This window comes from Oncorhynchus nerka, unplaced genomic scaffold, assembly GCF_034236695.1.
Source record: "Oncorhynchus nerka isolate Pitt River unplaced genomic scaffold, Oner_Uvic_2.0 unplaced_scaffold_938, whole genome shotgun sequence".
NCBI classification, from domain to species: Eukaryota; Metazoa; Chordata; class Actinopteri; order Salmoniformes; family Salmonidae; genus Oncorhynchus; species Oncorhynchus nerka.
Window position 1 is genome coordinate 90114 of NW_027040370.1, and position 20237 is coordinate 110350.

At 41.5% G+C, this 20237-nt stretch overlaps 1 protein-coding gene across 1 annotated transcript in view; it reads right to left on the minus strand.

Moving 5' to 3' along the window:
- Nucleotides 1-204: 204 nt before the first annotated feature.
- Nucleotides 205-20237, minus strand: part of LOC115125796 (neurobeachin-like) — a gene marked incomplete at its 5' end in the record, with an annotated part of 97424 nt that continues 77391 nt past the window's right edge. Inside the window, 8 exons of the mRNA XM_065016637.1 lie at nucleotides 205-562; nucleotides 674-775; nucleotides 1272-1442; nucleotides 4254-4420; nucleotides 4560-4620; nucleotides 4747-4939; nucleotides 8989-9078; nucleotides 18083-18250. Coding sequence (XP_064872709.1) covers nucleotides 273-562; nucleotides 674-775; nucleotides 1272-1442; nucleotides 4254-4420; nucleotides 4560-4620; nucleotides 4747-4939; nucleotides 8989-9078; nucleotides 18083-18250 — 1242 coding nt within the window. The remainder of the gene's footprint in view (nucleotides 563-673; nucleotides 776-1271; nucleotides 1443-4253; nucleotides 4421-4559; nucleotides 4621-4746; nucleotides 4940-8988; nucleotides 9079-18082; nucleotides 18251-20237) is intronic.

A 20237-nucleotide genomic window follows, 5' to 3' on the forward strand; every position in this document is an offset into this window, starting at 1 on the left:
CTTAACGCTAACCATGTGACCAATAACATCTGCTAACCATGTGACCATAACATCTGTGACCAATAACATCTGCTAACCATGTGACCATTAACATCTGTTAACCATGTGACCAATAACATCTGCTAACCATGTGACCATTAACATCTGCTAACCATGTGACCAATAACGTCTGCTAACCATGTGACCAATAACATCTGCTAACCATGTGACCAATAACGTCTGCTAACCATGTGACCAATAACGTCTGCTAACCATGTGACCATTAACATCTGCTAACCATGTGACCAATAACGTCTGCTAACCATGTGTAAGTGACCCATACAATTTGCCTTGATTTGATATATACACTGTATCCGTGGTCGTACCCGTGTTGAGTCGTTGAGCTCCATCTGAGCCAGCAGTTTCCCGTTGATGCTGAAGTTACAGAAGCGTCCTCTCTCATAACAGATGATACAGTGGCCCTCGCTGGACACAGAGATGAGGCGGGGCCTCAGGCACAACTCTGGGCCCTCCAGGGCCCGCAGCAGATCCCCTGTTATAGTATGGACCAGACATGGACCCTCTGGAGGAAGGGGGGCGGGGGGAGAAGGGATGGAGATTTAGAAACACACACACACACACACACACACACACACACACACACACACACACACACACACACACACACACTGACCTTTGGCCCCGCTAATGACCAGTCCCAGCTCAGCGCAGACAGAGACACAAACCACCTCATGGTCATGACCCGTCAGCACGGCTCTCGGAGCAGGGTAGTCACCTAGGAAACGTATTTATTCATTAAATTGTTCTCTGTTAAAGTGTCTTGAGACTGAATACACTTTAAATAAAATGTGACACACGAAGAGCAGATTAAAAATGGGGAAAGTATCTGCTCATGGAGATCAAAATGACCGTTGGGGATCGTTGGGGATCGTTGGGAGTCGTTGGGGACCGTTGGGAGTCGGTGGGGACCGTTGGGAGTCGGTGGGGTCCGTTGGGAGTCGGTGGGGATTGTTGGGGACCGTTGGGAGTCGAGGGGTCCGTTGGGGATCATTGGGGACCGTTGGGGCTCGTTGGGGAACGTTGGGGCTCGTTGGGGACCGTTGGGAGTCGGTGGGGACCGTTGGGGATCATTGGGGATCATTGTACGAGGCAAGAGATTAATGTGCTGATAATATTGTAAAAAGGACAGGAAATGTAGTCCCTTTCACCTCTTAGATTAAGCATATTGCTATGTACCCCACAAACACACCCCTCCACACACACGGACTTACTGTTGTTGGGGTTGTCTCCAATGATGTGATGGCGTCCGCTCCAGTACCACAGCAGCAGGGTAGCGTCTCTGGACCCCGACACGATGTAGCAGTCTCCTCCGATGTAGCTCTCTGACCGGGCCAGGCACGTCACCACGTCCCAGTGGCCAAACACTATCTGGGTCAACTTACCTACAGGGAGGAGGTAGAGATGTGGACGTATTGAGGAATAATGTAGACGCATTGAGGAATAATGTAGACGCATTGAGGAATAATGTCGACCTATTGAGGAATAATGTAGACACATTGAGGTATAATGTAGACCTATGAAGGAATAATGTAGTGGTATTGAGGAATAATGTAGAGAGATCGAGGAATAATGTAGACTCATTGAGGAATAATGTAGACAGATCGAGGAATAATGTCGACCTATTGAGGAATAATGTAGACGCATTGAGGAATAATGTAGAACTATTGAGGAATAATGTAGAGGTATTGAGGAATAATGTAGACCTATTGAGGAATAATGTAGAGGTATTGAGGAATAATGTAGACGCATTGAGGAATAATGTAGAGGTATTGTAGTAGTAAAGTAGTAGTATTATATCTCGTCTGCATCACCTCAGGGTTGTTGAAAGAAATGAATAGTGAAGTAGTAGTGCTGTTTAATAATACCTGTCTCGGTAGAGTAGACTCTGAAGCTGTTGTCCCAGTATAGATAGTATATAGTATAGTATATAGTATAGTAGTAGTACTGTGGCAGGTACCTGTCCCAGTGGGGTAGACTCTGAAGCTGTTGTCCCAGTATAGATAGTATATAGTATAGTATATAGTATAGTAGTAGTACTGTGGCAGGTACCTGTCCCAGTGGGGTAGCCTCTGAAGCTGTTGTCCCAGTATAGATAGTATATAGTATAGTATAGTAGTAGTACTGTGGCAGGTACTTGTCCCAGTGGGGTAGACTCTGAAGCTCTTGTCCCAGTATAGATAGTATATAGTATAGTAGTATAGTATAGTAATACTATAGTAGTACTGTGGCAGGTACCTGTCCCAGTGGGGTAGACTCTGAAGCTCTTGTCCCAGTATAGATAGTATATAGTATAGTATAGTAGTATGGTATAGTAATACTATAGTAGTACTGTGACAGGTACCTATCCCAGTGGGGTAGACTCTGAAGCTCTTGTCCCAGTATAGATAGTATATAGTATAGTATAGTAGTATGGTATAGTAATACTATAGTAGTACTGTGACAGGTACCTATCCCAGTGGGGTAGACTCTGAAGCTGTTGTCCCAGTATAGATAGTATATAGTATAGTATAGTAGTATGGTATAGTAATACTATAGTAGTACTGTGGCAGGTACCTGTCTCGGTAGAGTAGACTCTGAAGCTTTTGTCCCAGTATAGATAGTATATAGTTTATAGTAGTATAGTATATAGTTTAGTATGTATAGTAGTATGGTAATACTATAGTAGTACTGTGGCAGGTACCTGTCTCGGTAGAGTAGACTCTGAAGCTCTTGTCCCAGTATAGTATAGTATATAGTATAGTATATAGTTTAGTATATAGTATAGTCGTATAGTAGTAGTATAGTAGTACTGTCACAGGTACCTGTCTCGGTAGAGTAGACTCTGAAGCTCTTGTCCCAGTATAGTATAGTATATAGTATAGTATATAGTTTAGTATATAGTTTAGTATATAGTATAGTCGTATAGTAGTAGTATAGTAGTACTGTCACAGGTACCTGTCTCGGTAGAGTAGACTCTGAAGCTCTTGTCCCAGTATAGATAGTATATAGTATAGTATATAGTATAGTATATAGTATAGTATATAGTATAGTCGTATAGTAGTAGTATAGTAGTACTGTCACAGGTACCTGTCTCAGTAGAGTAGACTCTGAAGCTCTTGTCCCAGTATAGATAGTATATAGTATAGTATATAGTATAGTATATAGTTTAGTATATAGTATAGTCGTATAGTAGTAGTATGGTAGTACTGTCACAGGTACCTGTCTCAGTAGAGTAGACTCTGAAGCTCTTGTCCCAGTTTAGATAGTATATAGTATAGTATATAGTTTAGTATATAGTATAGTAGTAGTATAGTAGTACTGTCACAGGTACCTGTCTCGGTAGAGTAGACTCTGAAGCTTTTGTCCCAGTTTAGATAGTATATAGTATAGTATATAGTTTAGTATATAGTATAGTTGTATAGTAGTAGTATAGTAGTACTGTCACAGGTACCTGTCTCGGTAGAGTAGACTCTGAAGCTCTTGTCCCAGTTTAGATAGTATATAGTATAGTATATAGTTTAGTATATAGTATAGTCGTATAGTAGTAGTATAGTAGTACTGTCACAGGTACCTGTCTCGGTAGAGTAGACTCTGAAGCTCTTGTCCCAGTATAGATAGTATATAGTATAGTATATAGTATAGTATATAGTTTAGTATATAGTATAGTCGTATAGTAGTAGTATAGTAGTACTGTCACAGGTACCTGTCTCGGTAGAGTAGACTCTGAAGCTCTTGTCCCAGTTTAGATAGTATATAGTATAGTATATAGTTTAGTATATAGTATAGTCGTATAGTAGTAGTATAGTAGTACTGTCACAGGTACCTGTCTCGGTAGAGTAGACTCTGAAGCTCTTGTCCCAGTATAGTATAGTATATAGTATAGTATATAGTATAGTAATACTATAGTAGTACTGTCACAGGTACCTGTCTCGGTAGAGTAGACTCTGAAGCTCTTGTCCCAGTATAGATAGTATATAGTATAGTAGTAGTATAGTAGTACTGTCACAGGTACCTGTCTCGGTAGAGTAGACTCTGAAGCTCTTGTCCCAGTATAGTATAGTATATAGTATAGTATATAGTATAGTAATACTATAGTAGTACTGTCACAGGTACCTGTCTCGGTAGAGTAGACTCTGAAGCTCTTGTCCCAGTATAGTATAGTATATAGTATAGTATATATTATAGTAATACTATAGTAGTACTGTCACAGGTACCTGTCTCGGTAGAGTAGACTCTGAAGCTCTTGTCCCAGAAGCCACAGACCAGGATGTAGCGGTTGTCGGCGGTAACCACGAAGCAGTGTGTGTTGATCTGGATGCTCTGGTCCACCAGGTCTGTGATCTGACGCTTACTCACACCTGAGTTGTTGGCTACACACACACACACACAAAAATAACAATGCTAATAGAAACTATAATGGTCTGATACCTAACAACCTATGGACTCTAATTTGGGCAAAAGGTGTGACCACCAGGGTATCACATGACCAAGGCAGATGATGTGTTCTGACCTATGAGAGGTCCATCTCAATGGGCAGGTGATGAGCCTGTTCTAGGGAGTAACCTGGAGCCCCACGGAGACCTGAGAACACACAATGCATGGTTACACCTACACCACTCTCACACACACACACACACACACACACACACACACACACACACACACACACACACACACACACACACACACACACACCCCACTACTCACCGACGGTGTTGTGCCAACGGTTGACAGCGAACAGTCTGCTGCAGGTGACGGTGACAGCAGCAGGGACAGAGAGGTGGGGCAGGGTGTTGGCTGCTACGTGGGTCACAGGAGAGTTGGAGGGGAACTTCAGCACCATGATCACATCCTGCTGCATCTGGTCCTTAAACATCAGAGGACTCTGGGGAAGAAAACACTGATGAGATAGAAGAGAGAGGGAGAGAGGGGGAAGAGAGAAAGAAAGAGAGGGAAGAGGGGACAGCAGAGGGAGGGGAGAAGGGAGAGGAGATGAGGGTAGAGGGAGGAGGAGAGAGGGAAGAAGAGCGAGGGAAGAGGAGCAAGGGAAGAGGAGCGAGGGAAGAGGAGAGAGGGAAGAGGAGAGAGGGAGGAGAGAGGAATTAGGAGAGAGGGATGAGGGGAGAGGAAGGAAGAGGAAGGAGGGGAGATGGATGAGGAGAGAGGGAGGATGAGATGGAGGAAGAGAGGGATTAGGAGAGAGGGAGGTGGGGAGATGGAGAAGGAGAGTGGATGAGGAGAGATGATGAGAGAGGGATTAGGGAAGGAGGGGAGAGGGAGGAGGAGAGGGAGGAGGAGAGGGAGGAGGAGAGAGAGGGAAGGGAGAGGAAGGAGGAGGAGATGGATGAGGAGAGAGGGAGGAAGACAGAAGGAGGAGAGGGAGGAGGACAGAAGGAGGAGAGGGAGGAAGAGAGGGATTAGGAGAGAGGGAGGAGAGGGGATGAGAGGAGTGATTATGAGGGAAGGAGGGGAGAGGGAGGAGGAAAGAGGAAGGAGAGAGGGAGGAGGGAGAGGGAGGAGGGGAGATGGATGGGAGGGGAGGAGAGAGGGGAGGAGGGAGATGGATGAGGAGAGAGGGAGGAGGAGAGAAGGAGGAGAGGGAGGAGGAGAGAGGGAGGAGGAAGAGAGAGGGAAGAGGAGAGAGGGATTAGGAGAGAGGGAGGAGTTGAGAGGGAATAGGAGAGAGGGAGGAAGTGAGAGGGATTAGGAGAGAGGGTTTAGGAGAGAGGGTTTAGGAGAGAGGGAGGAGGAGAGAAGAAGAAGAGAGGGAGGGGAGAGAGGGAGGAAGAGAGAGGGAGGAGGAGAAAGGGATTAGGAGAGAGGGATTAGGAGAGAGGGTTTAGGAGAGAGGGAGGGGGAGAAAGGGAGGAGGTGAGAGGGAATAGGAGAGAGGGTTTAGGAGAGAGGGAGGAGAGAAGGAGGAGAGGGGGAGGGTGAGAGGGTTTAGGAGAGAGGGAGGGGAGGAAGAGAGAGGGAGGAGGAGAAAGGGATTAGGAGAGCGGGATTAGGAGAGAGGGAGGAGGTGAGAGGGAATAGGAGAGAGGGTTTAGGAGAGGGAGGGGGAGAGAGGGAGGAGGTGAGAGGGATTAGGAGAGAGGGAGGAGGAGAAAAAGATGGGGTAGAGGTATGGGAGAAAGTGATGGAAAGAGGAATGAGAAGTGGGATGGGAAGAGGTATATTAGTGAGGGAGAACAGGATAGAAGCAGGAACACACACTGAGGAACAGGGGGTGACTTCAGACCCAGAAGAAAGGAGGGTTGGTAGGTTCTAAAATAACTTTCCCAACAATCTCTGGTTGGCCACAAATCCTGGTTTTCCTGCTTATTCTAGGAATAATCCAACCAGGAGTTCTGAGGATTTTTGAAAAATAAAAGGAACTGTAGGGACATTTTATGGAATTCTGCAAACTTAATGGTTGGTATTGATTGGATAGTTTTGATTGGTTGTGCAGGTGTTGGTTGGTTGGAATAGGCAGGTAATGGTTGTTATTGGTTGGTTGGTTGATTGGATGGATGGAGAGTTATTGGTTGGTATTGGCTGGTTGGTTGGTTGGTTGGTATTGGTTGGTTGGTTGGTTGGTTGGTATTGGTTGGTTGGTTGGTTGGTTGACATAGGCAGGTAATGGTTGGTTGGATGGTTGGTTGGTTGGTATTGTTTGATTGGAATAGGCAGGTAATGGTTGGTTGGATGGACAGGTATTGGTTGGAAGGGCAGATATTGGATGGTTGGGCAGGTATCGATTGGTTGGTTGGGCAGGTATTGATTGGTTGGTTCATTGATTGGTTTGATGGATGGGCATGTTTTGGTTGGTATTGATTGGTCGGGTTGTTATTGGTTGGAATGGCAGATATTGGTTGGTTGGAAGGGCAGATATTGGTTGGAAGGGCAGATATTGGTTGGAAGGGCAGATATTGGTTGGAAGGGCAGATGTTGGTTGGTTGGAAGGGCAGATATTGGTTGGAAGGGCAGATGTTGGTTGGTTGGAAGGGCAGATGTTGGTTGGTTGGAAGGGCAGATGTTGGTTGGTTGGAAGGGCAGATGTTGGTTGGTTGGAAGGGTAGATATTGGTTGGAAGGGCAGATGTTGGTTGGTTGGAAGGGCAGATATTGGTTGGAAGGGCGGATATTGGTTGGTTGGAAGGGCAGATATTGGTTGGAAGGGCAGATGTTGGTTGGAAGGGCAGATGTTGGTTGGATGGATGGTTGTATGTTTGGCAGGTATTGGTTGGTATTGGGTGGTTAGTTAGAAGGGCAAATATTGGCTGGTTAGGCAGGTATTGGTTTGTATTGGGTGGTTGGTTGGAAGGGCAAATATTGGTTGGTTGGGCAGGTATTAGGAACAGGGGTGGAGTTGGGTCTCTCTCTCCGGGGCACGAGGACCTGGGGCAGCCCCAGAGCAGACAGGGTCCTGGGAGGGTAGAGGACAGTAGAAATACTCCAGTAGCCTATGTAACCTGGGTTGTATTCATTATGGCACATCATAGTAAAACATTTTGAAATATTTTTCAACAAAGGATAAAAAAACAGCAGTTTTTTCATAGACAGGACCAGACACCGCTGTTTTAGTGTGTTTTCTGACCCAGCCAGTTGGGTTTGTGATTAACTGACCCCAGGCCCGTGGGGGTCCGTCTAAGAGGCTGCAAATAAATAAATAAATAAAGGAAATATATACCGTATATATTATTCACGGAATATATACAGTACCAGTCAAAGTTTGGACACATCTACTCATTCAAGGGTTTTTCTTGTTTATTTTTTTACTATTTTCTACATTGTAGAATAATAGTGAAGACATCAAAACTATGAAATAACATATATGGAGTCATGTAGTAACGAAACAAGTTTTAAACAAATCAAAGTAGCCACCCTTTGCCTTGATGACAGCTTTGCACACTCTTGGCATTCTCTCAACCAGCTTCATGAGGTAGTCACCTGGTATGCATTTCAATTAACAGGTGTGCCTTGTTAAAAGTTAATTTCTGGAATTTATTTTCTTCTTAATGAGTTTGAGCCAATCAGTTGTGTTGTGACAAGATTGGGTTGGTATACAGAAGATAGCCCTATTTGGTAAAATACCAAGTCCATATTATGGCAAGAACAGCTCAAATAAGCAAAGAGAAATGACAGTCCATCATTACTTTAAGACATGAAAATAAGTCGATTCGGAAAATTTCAAGAACTTTGAACGTTTCTTCAAGTGCAGTCACAAAAACTGGCTCTCATGAGGACCGCCACAGGAAAGGAAGACCCAGTTACCTCTGCTGCAGAGGATACGTTCATTAGAGTTACCAGCCTCAGAAATTGCAGCCCAAATAAATGCTTCACAGAGTTCAAGTAACAGACACATCTCAACATCAACTGTTCAGAGGAGACTGTGTGAATCAGGCCTTCATGGTCGAATTGCTGCAAAGAAAACCACTACTAAAGGACACCAATAATAAGAAGAGACTTGCTTAGGCCAAGAAACATGAGCAATGGACATTAGACCGGTGGAAATCTGTCCTTTGGTCTGATGAGTCCAAATGTGAGATTCTTGGTTCCAACCGCCGTGGCAGCCCTCTCTTGGCAGGTTTGTTGTCGTGCTTTATTTTTAATGGATTTAATGGTCCAAAGTCTCTGATATTTATTTATGACTCAACCCTGATCTGTGCTTCTCCACTGTTTGGAGAGCTCCTTGGGCTTCATGGTGCCGCTTGCTTGGTGGTGCCCCTTGCTTAATGGTGTTGCAGACTCTGGGGCCTTTCAGAACAGGTGTATATATACTGAGATCATGTGACACTTAGATTGCACACAGGTGGACTTTAGTTAACTAATTATGTGAAGGTAATTGGTTGCACCAGCTCTTATTTAGGGACTTCATACGCACCACTTTTCCTTTTACATTTTTTGAAACAAGTTATTTTTTTCATTTCACTTCACTATTTGGACTATTTGGACTATGAGTTCTCACCAGGTGCATGGCAGAGGAGCGAGGGGGGTGGGGCTCGATCAGCAGCTGGGATGGAGTCTGACCACATGCCTGGATCTGGGTCTCCATCAACTAGGGGGCAGAGAGAGGGGGGAGAAGGAGGGGGTAGAGAGATAGAGGTAAATGCATCATCAGTAATATTACATTAGGTTACTGTAATTAAATAAACAGATTATATTTCTACGGCTGGAATATTACAATATAAAACTGCAAAAAAGGACGGGTTAAAAAAACAACTCAATGTTGGTTATTAAGTAACCCAGTAACCACTGGTTAAATATTGGACAGAACTGGGTTATTAAGTAACCCAGTAACCACTGGTTAAATATTGGACAGAACTGGGTTATTAAGTAACCCAGTAACCACTGGTTAAATATTGGACAGAACTGGGTTATTAAGTAACCCAGTAACCACTGGTTAAATATTGGACAGAACTGGGTTATTAAGTAACCCAGTAACCACTGGTTAAATATTGGACAGAACTGGGTTATTAAGTAACCCAGTAACCACTGGTTAACTATTGGACAGAACTGGGTTATTAAGTAACCCAGTAACCACTGGTTAACTATTGGACAGAACTGGGTTATTAAGTAACCACTGGTTAACTATTGGACAGAACTGGGTTATTAAGTAACCCAGTAACCACTGGTTAACTATTGGACAGAACTGGGTTATTAAGTAACCCAGTAACCACTGGTTAAATATTGGACAGAACTGGGTTATTAAGTAACCACTGGTTAACTATTGGACAGAACTGGGTTATTAAGTAACCACTGGTTAACTATTGGACAGAACTGGGTTATTAAGTAACCACTGGTTAAATATTGGACAGAACTGGGTTATTAAGTAACCCAGTAACCACTGGTTAACTATTGGACAGAACTGGGTTATTAAGTAACCACTGGTTAAATATTGGACAGAACTGGGTTATTAAGTAACCACTGGTTAAATATTGGACAGAACTGGGTTATTAAGTAACCACTGGTTAACTATTGGACAGAACTGGGTTATGTAACCCAGTAACCACTGGTTAAATATTGGACAGAACTGGGTTATTACCCAGTAACCACTGGTTAACTATTGGACAGAACTGGGTTATTAAGTAACCCAGTAACCACTGGTTAAATATTGGACAGAACTGGGTTATTAAGTAACCACTGGTTAACTATTGGACAGAACTGGGTTATTAAGTTGACCCAGTAACCACTGGTTAACTATTGGACAGAACTGGGTTATTATGTTGACCCAGTAACCACTGGTTAAATATTGGACAGAACTGGGTTATTAAGTAACTACTGGTTAACTATTGGACAGAACTGGGTTATTAAGTAACCACTGGTTAAATATTGGACAGAACTGGGTTATTAAGTAACCACTGGTTAACTATTGGACAGAACTGGGTTATTAAGTAACCACTGGTTAAATATTGGACAGAACTGGGTTATTAAGTAACCACTGGTTAACTATTGGACAGAACTGGGTTATTAAGTAACCACTGGTTAAATATTGGACAGAACTGGGTTATTAAGTAACCACTGGTTAACTATTGGACAGAACTGGGTTATTAAGTAACCACTGGTTAAATATTGGACAGAACTGGGTTATTAAGTAACCACTGGTTAACTATTGGACAGAACTGGGTTATTAAGTAACCACTGGTTAAATATTGGACAGAACTGGGTTATTAAGTAACCCAGTAACCACTGGTTAAATATTGGACAGAACTGGGTTATTAAGTAACCACTGGTTAACTATTGGACAGAACTGGGTTATTAAGTAACCCAGTAACCACTGGTTAAATATTGGACAGAACTGGGTTATTAAGTAACCCAGTAACCACTGGTTAACTATTGGACAGAACTGGGTTATTAAGTAACCCAGTAACCACTGGTTAACTATTGGACAGAACTGGGTTATTAAGTAACCCAGTAACCACTGGTTAACTATTGGACAGAACTGGGTTATTAAGTAACCCAGTAACCACTGGTTAAATATTGGACAGAACTGGGTTATTAAGTAACCACTGGTTAACTATTGGACAGAACTGGGTTATTAAGTAACCACTGGTTAACTATTGGACATAACTGGGTTATTAAGTAACCACTGGTTAAATATTGGACAGAACTGGGTTATTAAGTAACCCAGTAACCACTGGTTAACTATTGGACAGAACTGGGTTATTAAGTAACCACTGGTTAAATATTGGACAGAACTGGGTTATTAAGTAACCACTGGTTAAATATTGGACAGAACTGGGTTATTAAGTAACCACTGGTTAACTATTGGACAGAACTGGGTTATTAAGTAACCCAGTAACCACTGGTTAAATATTGGACAGAACTGGGTTATTAAGTAACCACTGGTTAACTATTGGACAGAACTGGGTTATTAAGTAACCCAGTAACCACTGGTTAAATATTGGACAGAACTGGGTTATTAAGTAACCACTGGTTAACTATTGGACAGAACTGGGTTATTAAGTAACCCAGTAACCACTGGTTAAATATTGGACAGAACTGGGTTATTAAGTAACCCAGTAACCACTGGTTAAATATTGGACAGAACTGGGTTATTAAGTAACCACTGGTTAACTATTGGACAGAACTGGGTTATTAAGTAACCCAGTAACCACTGGTTAACTATTGGACAGAACTGGGTTATTAAGTAACCCAGTAACCACTGGTTAACTATTGGACAGAACTGGGTTATTAAGTAACCCAGTAACCACTGGTTAACTATTGGACAGAACTGGGTTATTAAGTAACCCAGTAACCACTGGTTAAATATTGGACAGAACTGGGTTATTAAGTAACCACTGGTTAACTATTGGACAGAACTGGGTTATTAAGTAACCACTGGTTAAATATTGGACAGAACTGGGTTATTAAGTAACCACTGGTTAACTATTGGACAGAACTGGGTTATTAAGTAACCACTGGTTAAATATTGGACAGAACTGGGTTATTAAGTAACCACTGGTTAACTATTGGACAGAACTGGGTTATTAAGTAACCACTGGTTAAATATTGGACAGAACTGGGTTATTAAGTAACCACTGGTTAACTATTGGACAGAACTGGGTTATTAAGTAACCACTGGTTAAATATTGGACAGAACTGGGTTATTAAGTAACCCAGTAACCACTGGTTAAATATTGGACAGAACTGGGTTATTAAGTAACCACTGGTTAACTATTGGACAGAACTGGGTTATTAAGTAACCCAGTAACCACTGGTTAAATATTGGACAGAACTGGGTTATTAAGTAACCCAGTAACCACTGGTTAACTATTGGACAGAACTGGGTTATTAAGTAACCCAGTAACCACTGGTTAACTATTGGACAGAACTGGGTTATTAAGTAACCACTGGTTAAATATTGGACAGAACTGGGTTATTAAGTAACCACTGGTTAAATATTGGACAGAACTGGGTTATTAAGTAACCACTGGTTAAATATTGGACAGAACTGGGTTATTAAGTAACCCAGTAACCACTGGTTAAATATTGGACAGAACTGGGTTATTAAGTAACCACTGGTTAAATATTGGACAGAACTGGGTTATTAAGTAACCACTGGTTAAATATTGGACAGAACTGGGTTATTAAGTAACCCAGTAACCACTGGTTAAATATTGGACAGAACTGGGTTATTAAGTAACCCAGTAACCACTGGTTAACTATTGGACAGAACTGGGTTATTAACCCAGTAACCACTGGTTAACTATTGGACAGAACTGGGTTATTAAGTAACCACTGGTTAAATATTGGACAGAACTGGGTTATTAAGTAACCACTGGTTAAATATTGGACAGAACTGGGTTATTAAGTAACCACTGGTTAAATATTGGACAGAACTGGGTTATTAAGTAACCCAGTAACCACTGGTTAAATATTGGACAGAACTGGGTTATTAAGTAACCACTGGTTAAATATTGGACAGAACTGGGTTATTAAAGTAACCCAGTAACCACTGGTTAAATATTGGACATAACTGGGTTATTAAGTAACCACTGGTTAAATATTGGACAGAACTGGGTTATTAAGTAACCACTGGTTAAATATTGGACAGAACTGGGTTATTAAGTAACCCAGTAACCACTGGTTAAATATTGGACAGAACTGGGTTATTAAGTAACCACTGGTTAAATATTGGACAGAACTGGGTTATTAAGTAACCCAGTAACCACTGGTTAAATATTGGACAGAACTGGGTTATTAAGTAACCACTGGTTAAATATTGGACAGAACTGGGTTATTAAGTAACCCAGTAACCACTGGTTAAATATTGGACAGAACTGGGTTATTAAGTAACCACTGGTTAAATATTGGACAGAACTGGGTTATTAAGTAACCACTGGTTAAATATTGGACAGAACTGGGTTATTAAGTAACCACTGGTTAAATATTGGACAGAACTGGGTTATTAAGTAACCCAGTAACCACTGGTTAACTATTGGACAGAACTGGGTTATTAAGTAACCCAGTAACCACTGGTTAAATATTGGACAGAACTGGGTTATTAAGTAACCCAGTAACCACTGGTTAACTATTGGACAGAACTGGGTTATTAAGTAACCACTGGTTAAATATTGGACAGAACTGGGTTATTAAGTAACCCAGTAACCACTGGTTAAATATTGGACAGAACTGGGTTATTAAGTAACCACTGGTTAAATATTGGACAGAACTGGGTTATTAAGTAACCCAGTAACCACTGGTTAACTATTGGACAGAACTGGGTTATTAAGTAACCACTGGTTAACTATTGGACAGAACACATGCTGGGTTATGTTGACCCAGTAACCACTGGTTAACTATTGGACAGAACTGGGTTATGTTGACCCAGTAACCACTGGTTAACTATTGGACAGAACACATGCTGGGTTATGTTGACCCAGTAACCACTGGTTAACTATTGGACAGAACACATGCTGGGTTATGTTGACCCAGTAACCACTGGTTAACTATTGGACAGAACACATGCTGGGTTATGTTGACCCAGTAACCACTGGTTAACTATTGGACAGAACACATGCTGGGTTATGTTGACCCAGTAACCACTGGTTAACTATTGGACAGAACACATGCTGGGTTATGTTGACCCAGTAACCACTGGTTAACTATTGGACAGAACACATGCTGGGTTATGTTGACCCAGTAACCACTGGTTAACTATTGGACAGAACACATGCTGGGTTATGTTGACCCAGTAACCACTGGTTAACTATTGGACAGAACACATGCTGGGTTATGTTGACCCAGTAACCACTGGTTAACTATTGGACAGAACACATGCTGGGTTATGTTGACCCAGTAACCACTGGTTAACTATTGGACAGAACACATGCTGGGTTATGTTGACCCAGTAACCACTGGTTAACTATTGGACAGAACTGGGTTATGTTGACCCAGTAACCACTGGTTAACTATTGGACAGAACTGGGTTATTAAGTAACCACTGGTTAAATATTGGACAGAACTGGGTTATTAAGTAACCACTGGTTAAATATTGGACAGAACTGGGTTATTAAGTAACCACTGGTTAACTATTGGACAGAACTGGGTTATTAAGTAACCCAGTAACCACTGGTTAAATATTGGACAGAACTGGGTTATTAAGTAACCACTGGTTAACTATTGGACAGAACTGGGTTATTAAGTAACCCAGTAACCACTGGTTAAATATTGGACAGAACTGGGTTATTAAGTAACCACTGGTTAACTATTGGACAGAACTGGGTTATTAAGTAACCCAGTAACCACTGGTTAAATATTGGACAGAACTGGGTTATTAAGTAACCCAGTAACCACTGGTTAAATATTGGACAGAACTGGGTTATTAAGTAACCACTGGTTAACTATTGGACAGAACTGGGTTATTAAGTAACCACTGGTTAAATATTGGACAGAACTGGGTTATTAAGTAACCACTGGTTAACTATTGGACAGAACTGGGTTATTAAGTAACCACTGGTTAAATATTGGACAGAACTGGGTTATTAAGTAACCACTGGTTAACTATTGGACAGAACTGGGTTATTAAGTAACCACTGGTTAAATATTGGACAGAACTGGGTTATTAAGTAACCACTGGTTAACTATTGGACAGAACTGGGTTATTAAGTAACCACTGGTTAAATATTGGACAGAACTGGGTTATTAAGTAACCACTGGTTAACTATTGGACAGAACTGGGTTATTAAGTAACCACTGGTTAAATATTGGACAGAACTGGGTTATTAAGTAACCCAGTAACCACTGGTTAAATATTGGACAGAACTGGGTTATTAAGTAACCACTGGTTAACTATTGGACAGAACTGGGTTATTAAGTAACCCAGTAACCACTGGTTAAATATTGGACAGAACTGGGTTATTAAAACCCAGTAACCACTGGTTAACTATTGGACAGAACTGGGTTATTAAGTAACCCAGTAACCACTGGTTAACTATTGGACAGAACTGGGTTATTAAGTAACCACTGGTTAAATATTGGACAGAACTGGGTTATTAAGTAACCACTGGTTAAATATTGGACAGAACTGGGTTATTAAGTAACCACTGGTTAAATATTGGACAGAACTGGGTTATTAAGTAACCCAGTAACCACTGGTTAAATATTGGACAGAACTGGGTTATTAAGTAACCACTGGTTAAATATTGGACAGAACTGGGTTATTAAGTAACCACTGGTTAAATATTGGACAGAACTGGGTTATTAAGTAACCCAGTAACCACTGGTTAAATATTGGACAGAACTGGGTTATTAAGTAACCCAGTAACCACTGGTTAACTATTGGACAGAACTGGGTTATTAAGTAACCCAGTAACCACTGGTTAACTATTGGACAGAACTGGGTTATTAAGTAACCACTGGTTAAATATTGGACAGAACTGGGTTATTAAGTAACCACTGGTTAAATATTGGACAGAACTGGGTTATTAAGTAACCACTGGTTAAATATTGGACAGAACTGGGTTATTAAGTAACCCAGTAACCACTGGTTAAATATTGGACAGAACTGGGTTATTAAGTAACCACTGGTTAAATATTGGACAGAACTGGGTTATTAAGTAACCCAGTAACCACTGGTTAAATATTGGACATAACTGGGTTATTAAGTAACCACTGGTTAAATATTGGACAGAACTGGGTTATTAAGTAACCACTGGTTAAATATTGGACAGAACTGGGTTATTAAGTAACCCAGTAACCACTGGTTAAATATTGGACAGAACTGGGTTATTAAGTAACCACTGGTTAAATATTGGACAGAACTGGGTTATTAAGTAACCCAGTAACCACTGGTTAAATATTGGACAGAACTGGGTTATTAAGTAACCACTGGTTAAATATTGGACAGAACTGGGTTATTAAGTAACCCAGTAACCACTGGTTAAATATTGGACAGAACTGGGTTATTAAGTAACCACTGGTTAAATATTGGACAGAACTGGGTTATTAAGTAACCACTGGTTAAATATTGGACAGAACTGGGTTATTAAGTAACCACTGGTTAAATATTGGACAGAACTGGGTTATTAAGTAACCCAGTAACCACTGGTTAACTATTGGACAGAACTGGGTTATTAAGTAACCCAGTAACCACTACAAATATTGGACAGAACTGGGTTATTAAGTAACCCAGTAACCACTGGTTAACTATTGGACAGAACTGGGTTATTAAGTAACCACTGGTTAAATATTGGACAGAACTGGGTTATTAAGTAACCCAGTAACCACTGGTTAAATATTGGACAGAACTGGGTTATTAAGTAACCACTGGTTAAATATTGGACAGAACTGGGTTATTAAGTAACCCAGTAACCACTGGTTAACTATTGGACAGAACTGGGTTATTAAGTAACCACTGGTTAACTATTGGACAGAACACATGCTGGGTTATGTTGACCCAGTAACCACTGGTTAACTATTGGACAGAACACATGCTGGGTTATGTTGACCCAGTAACCACTGGTTAACTATTGGACAGAACACATGCTGGGTTATGTTGACCCAGTAACCACTGGTTAACTATTGGACAGAACACATGCTGGGTTATGTTGACCCAGTAACCACTGGTTAACTATTGGACAGAACACATGCTGGGTTATGTTGACCCAGTAACCACTGGTTAACTATTGGACAGAACACATGCTGGGTTATGTTGACCCAGTAACCACTGGTTAACTATTGGACAGAACACATGCTGGGTTATGTTGACCCAGTAACCACTGGTTAACTATTGGACAGAACACATGCTGGGTTATGTTGACCCAGTAACCACTGGTTAACTATTGGACAGAACACATGCTGGGTTATGTTGACCCAGTAACCACTGGTTAACTATTGGACAGAACACATGCTGGGTTATGTTGACCCAGTAACCACTGGTTAACTATTGGACAGAACACATGCTGGGTTATGTTGACCCAGTAACCACTGGTTAACTATTGGACAGAACACATGCTGGGTTATGTTGACCCAGTAACCACTGGTTAACTATTGGACAGAACTGGGTTATGTTGACCCAGTAACCACTGGTTAACTATTGGACAGAACTGGGTTATGTTGACCCAGCCAGTTGGGTTGTGAATATTTCGGGTTGTTTGGATGATCCAAACATGGGTTAATTTAACCATCAGTTGGGTTTTACTGCCCTGCTGGGTTGTTCTAGCAGCTGGGTCTTTTTGAATATATTCCTTAGCTTATTTTCAGGAGGCGTGTCTTATCGGGGGCGTGGCTTATTAGAGGTGTGGCTTATTAGAGGCGTGGCTTTCAGCAAGAGAATACATTTCATTCCTGTTCATTATGTTACAAAAAGATTACAAAATGCAAATTCAAATTTCAATATATATATATATATATACATATATATATATTTTTTTACACTTTCTTCTATACTATTAATATTATTGATCACACTTTCTAATGATCTCGCGACCAATACATTTTTATTTGACATTTGACATGTTGTTATACATGATGTTGTGTTATCATAGTACTTCACTTCTCGACACCGCTGCCCTGTGATGGTTGTCATGGTGAGTCGTGGCGACAGCCAGGTGACCTACCTCCCGCTGTGCGGAGTCGGTGATGGTATCCAAGGTGACGGAACCCTCATAGGACAGGAAGTGGAAGACGTTAAGAGCTCGTACAGCCTCGGGCCCTCGCTGCTTATAACCAAATATCAGATCTATCCACTGGTGCAGCTGGCATGACACAAACTCACTCTCCAACGCCTAGAGAGAGAGGGAGGAGAGAGGGAAGGAAGGAGGAAGGAAGGAGGGAGAGGGGAAGGAGGAAGGAAGAGAGGGAAGGAAGGAGGAAGGGAAAGAGGAGGGAGAGAGGAAGGAAGAGAGGGAAGGAAGGAGGAAGGGAGTGAGGGAAGGGAGAGAGGGAAGGAAGGAGGAGGGAGAGAGGAAGGAAGAGAGGGAAGGAAGGTGGAAGGGAGTGAGGGAAGGGAGAGAGGGAAGGAAGGAGGGATGGGAGAGAGGGGAGGAAGGAAAGGAAGGAAGGAGGGAGGGAAAGAGAAAGGTTATGCTCTAGTTGTTGGGGGGTGTATTCATTAAGAAATTAAAACAAGACGGAAAATATTTATATTCAACCCTTTTTATATTATTTTATATTATTATTATTTTATATTATATTTCAACCCTTTTTTCTTCCATTTGCCTGATAAATGTGATCGATGTAGCAACATTTAAAATGTTTTTTAAAATGTTTAACCTTGGATAAAAGTAGAGACTCGACGCTATTACAGCCTATATTATACACTACAGTTGAGGAACAAAAAGTAAATCTTGAAAGTTGATGAACTTCTAACCTCACTTTTGAGAAAATGGTCCTTGAATGTTTTGGTACCTACTGGAGAGCTCTTCTTTTGTCTACCCCCATTCAGCATCGTTCACACCCTGTTAAGCTTCAGCCCCACCCATCGCCTTGATCTGAGCGTTCTGTCCTAACAACAGCAGTCAAGCACCCACGTTAGAACCTGTTATGGCTGCTGTCCCCGTACAGGGACCAACATCAGGGGAAATTTCAGAGTGGCAACTAAAAATACAATTTCGTAACATTAAACATTCTTGAAAATGCAAGTGTCTTACACCCTTCAAAAGATTAGAATCTTGGTAATCAAACCACGTTTTCCAATTTAAAATAGCTATTACAGACAACAAATCCCATGCTTTTGTTTGAGAAGAGCAATCAAGAACAGAAACATTTTCCGCCATCACAGTTTTTAGACTTTCACATCTGAAGGTAAAATGATGACTTACATTCTGATATCTTGCTCTTATTTCTCTTCCTGAGTATCCCATTGATCAAATGAAGTGCCGTTTTCTTTGATAAAATCCATTTTTATAGCCTAAATCTAAACATTTTGTAAACTATTTGTGCCGGGAATTCCATCTCTATCATTTTTTTACGGAGCATTCGGCGTTAAACAACCGTTTATATAGTCATGGTGGGTTTCATCCTCTGGATGTTTGCAACACAGTCAAACAACGTTGTTTTTTTTTGCGGGGAGACCGAAGTGAGCTGATTTGAAGACAACGATAAATGACTACCTGACGCACCAATAATTTTAGCCGAAGCTTCATTGATTGACTATATTTCAGCCCAGTGCATTTATACGGAGACTTGATTACAGACAGGTGGATTGTATTTATCATCATTAGTCATTTAGGTCAACATTGGATCATTCAGAGATCCTCACTGAACTTCTGGAGAGAGTTTGCTGCAGTGAAAGTAAAGGGGCTGCTCAATTTATCAGTTTTTGATTTGTTAAAAAAGTTTGAAATATCAAATAAATGTCGTTCCACTTCATGATTGTGTCCCACTTGTTGTTGATTCTTCACAAAAAAATACAGTTTTATATCTTTATGTTTGAAGCCTGAAATGTGGCAAAAGGTCGCAAAGTTCAAGGGGGCCGAATACTTTCGCAAGGCACTTTATGTGCATGTGTCTGTGTGTGTGTGTCTGTGTGTGTGTCTGTGTGTATGTGCATGTGTCTGTGTGTGTGTGTGTGTACATACGAATGTGCATGTGCATGCTGTGTGTGTGTGTGTCTGTGTGTGTGTCTGTGTGTGTGTCTGTGTGCGTACATACGTATGTGCATGTGCATGTGTGTGTGTGTGTCTGTGTGTGTGTGTGTGTGTGTGTGTGTGTGTGTGTGTGTCTGTGTGTGTGTGTGTGTGTGTGTGTGTGTGTGTGTGTCTGTGTGTATGT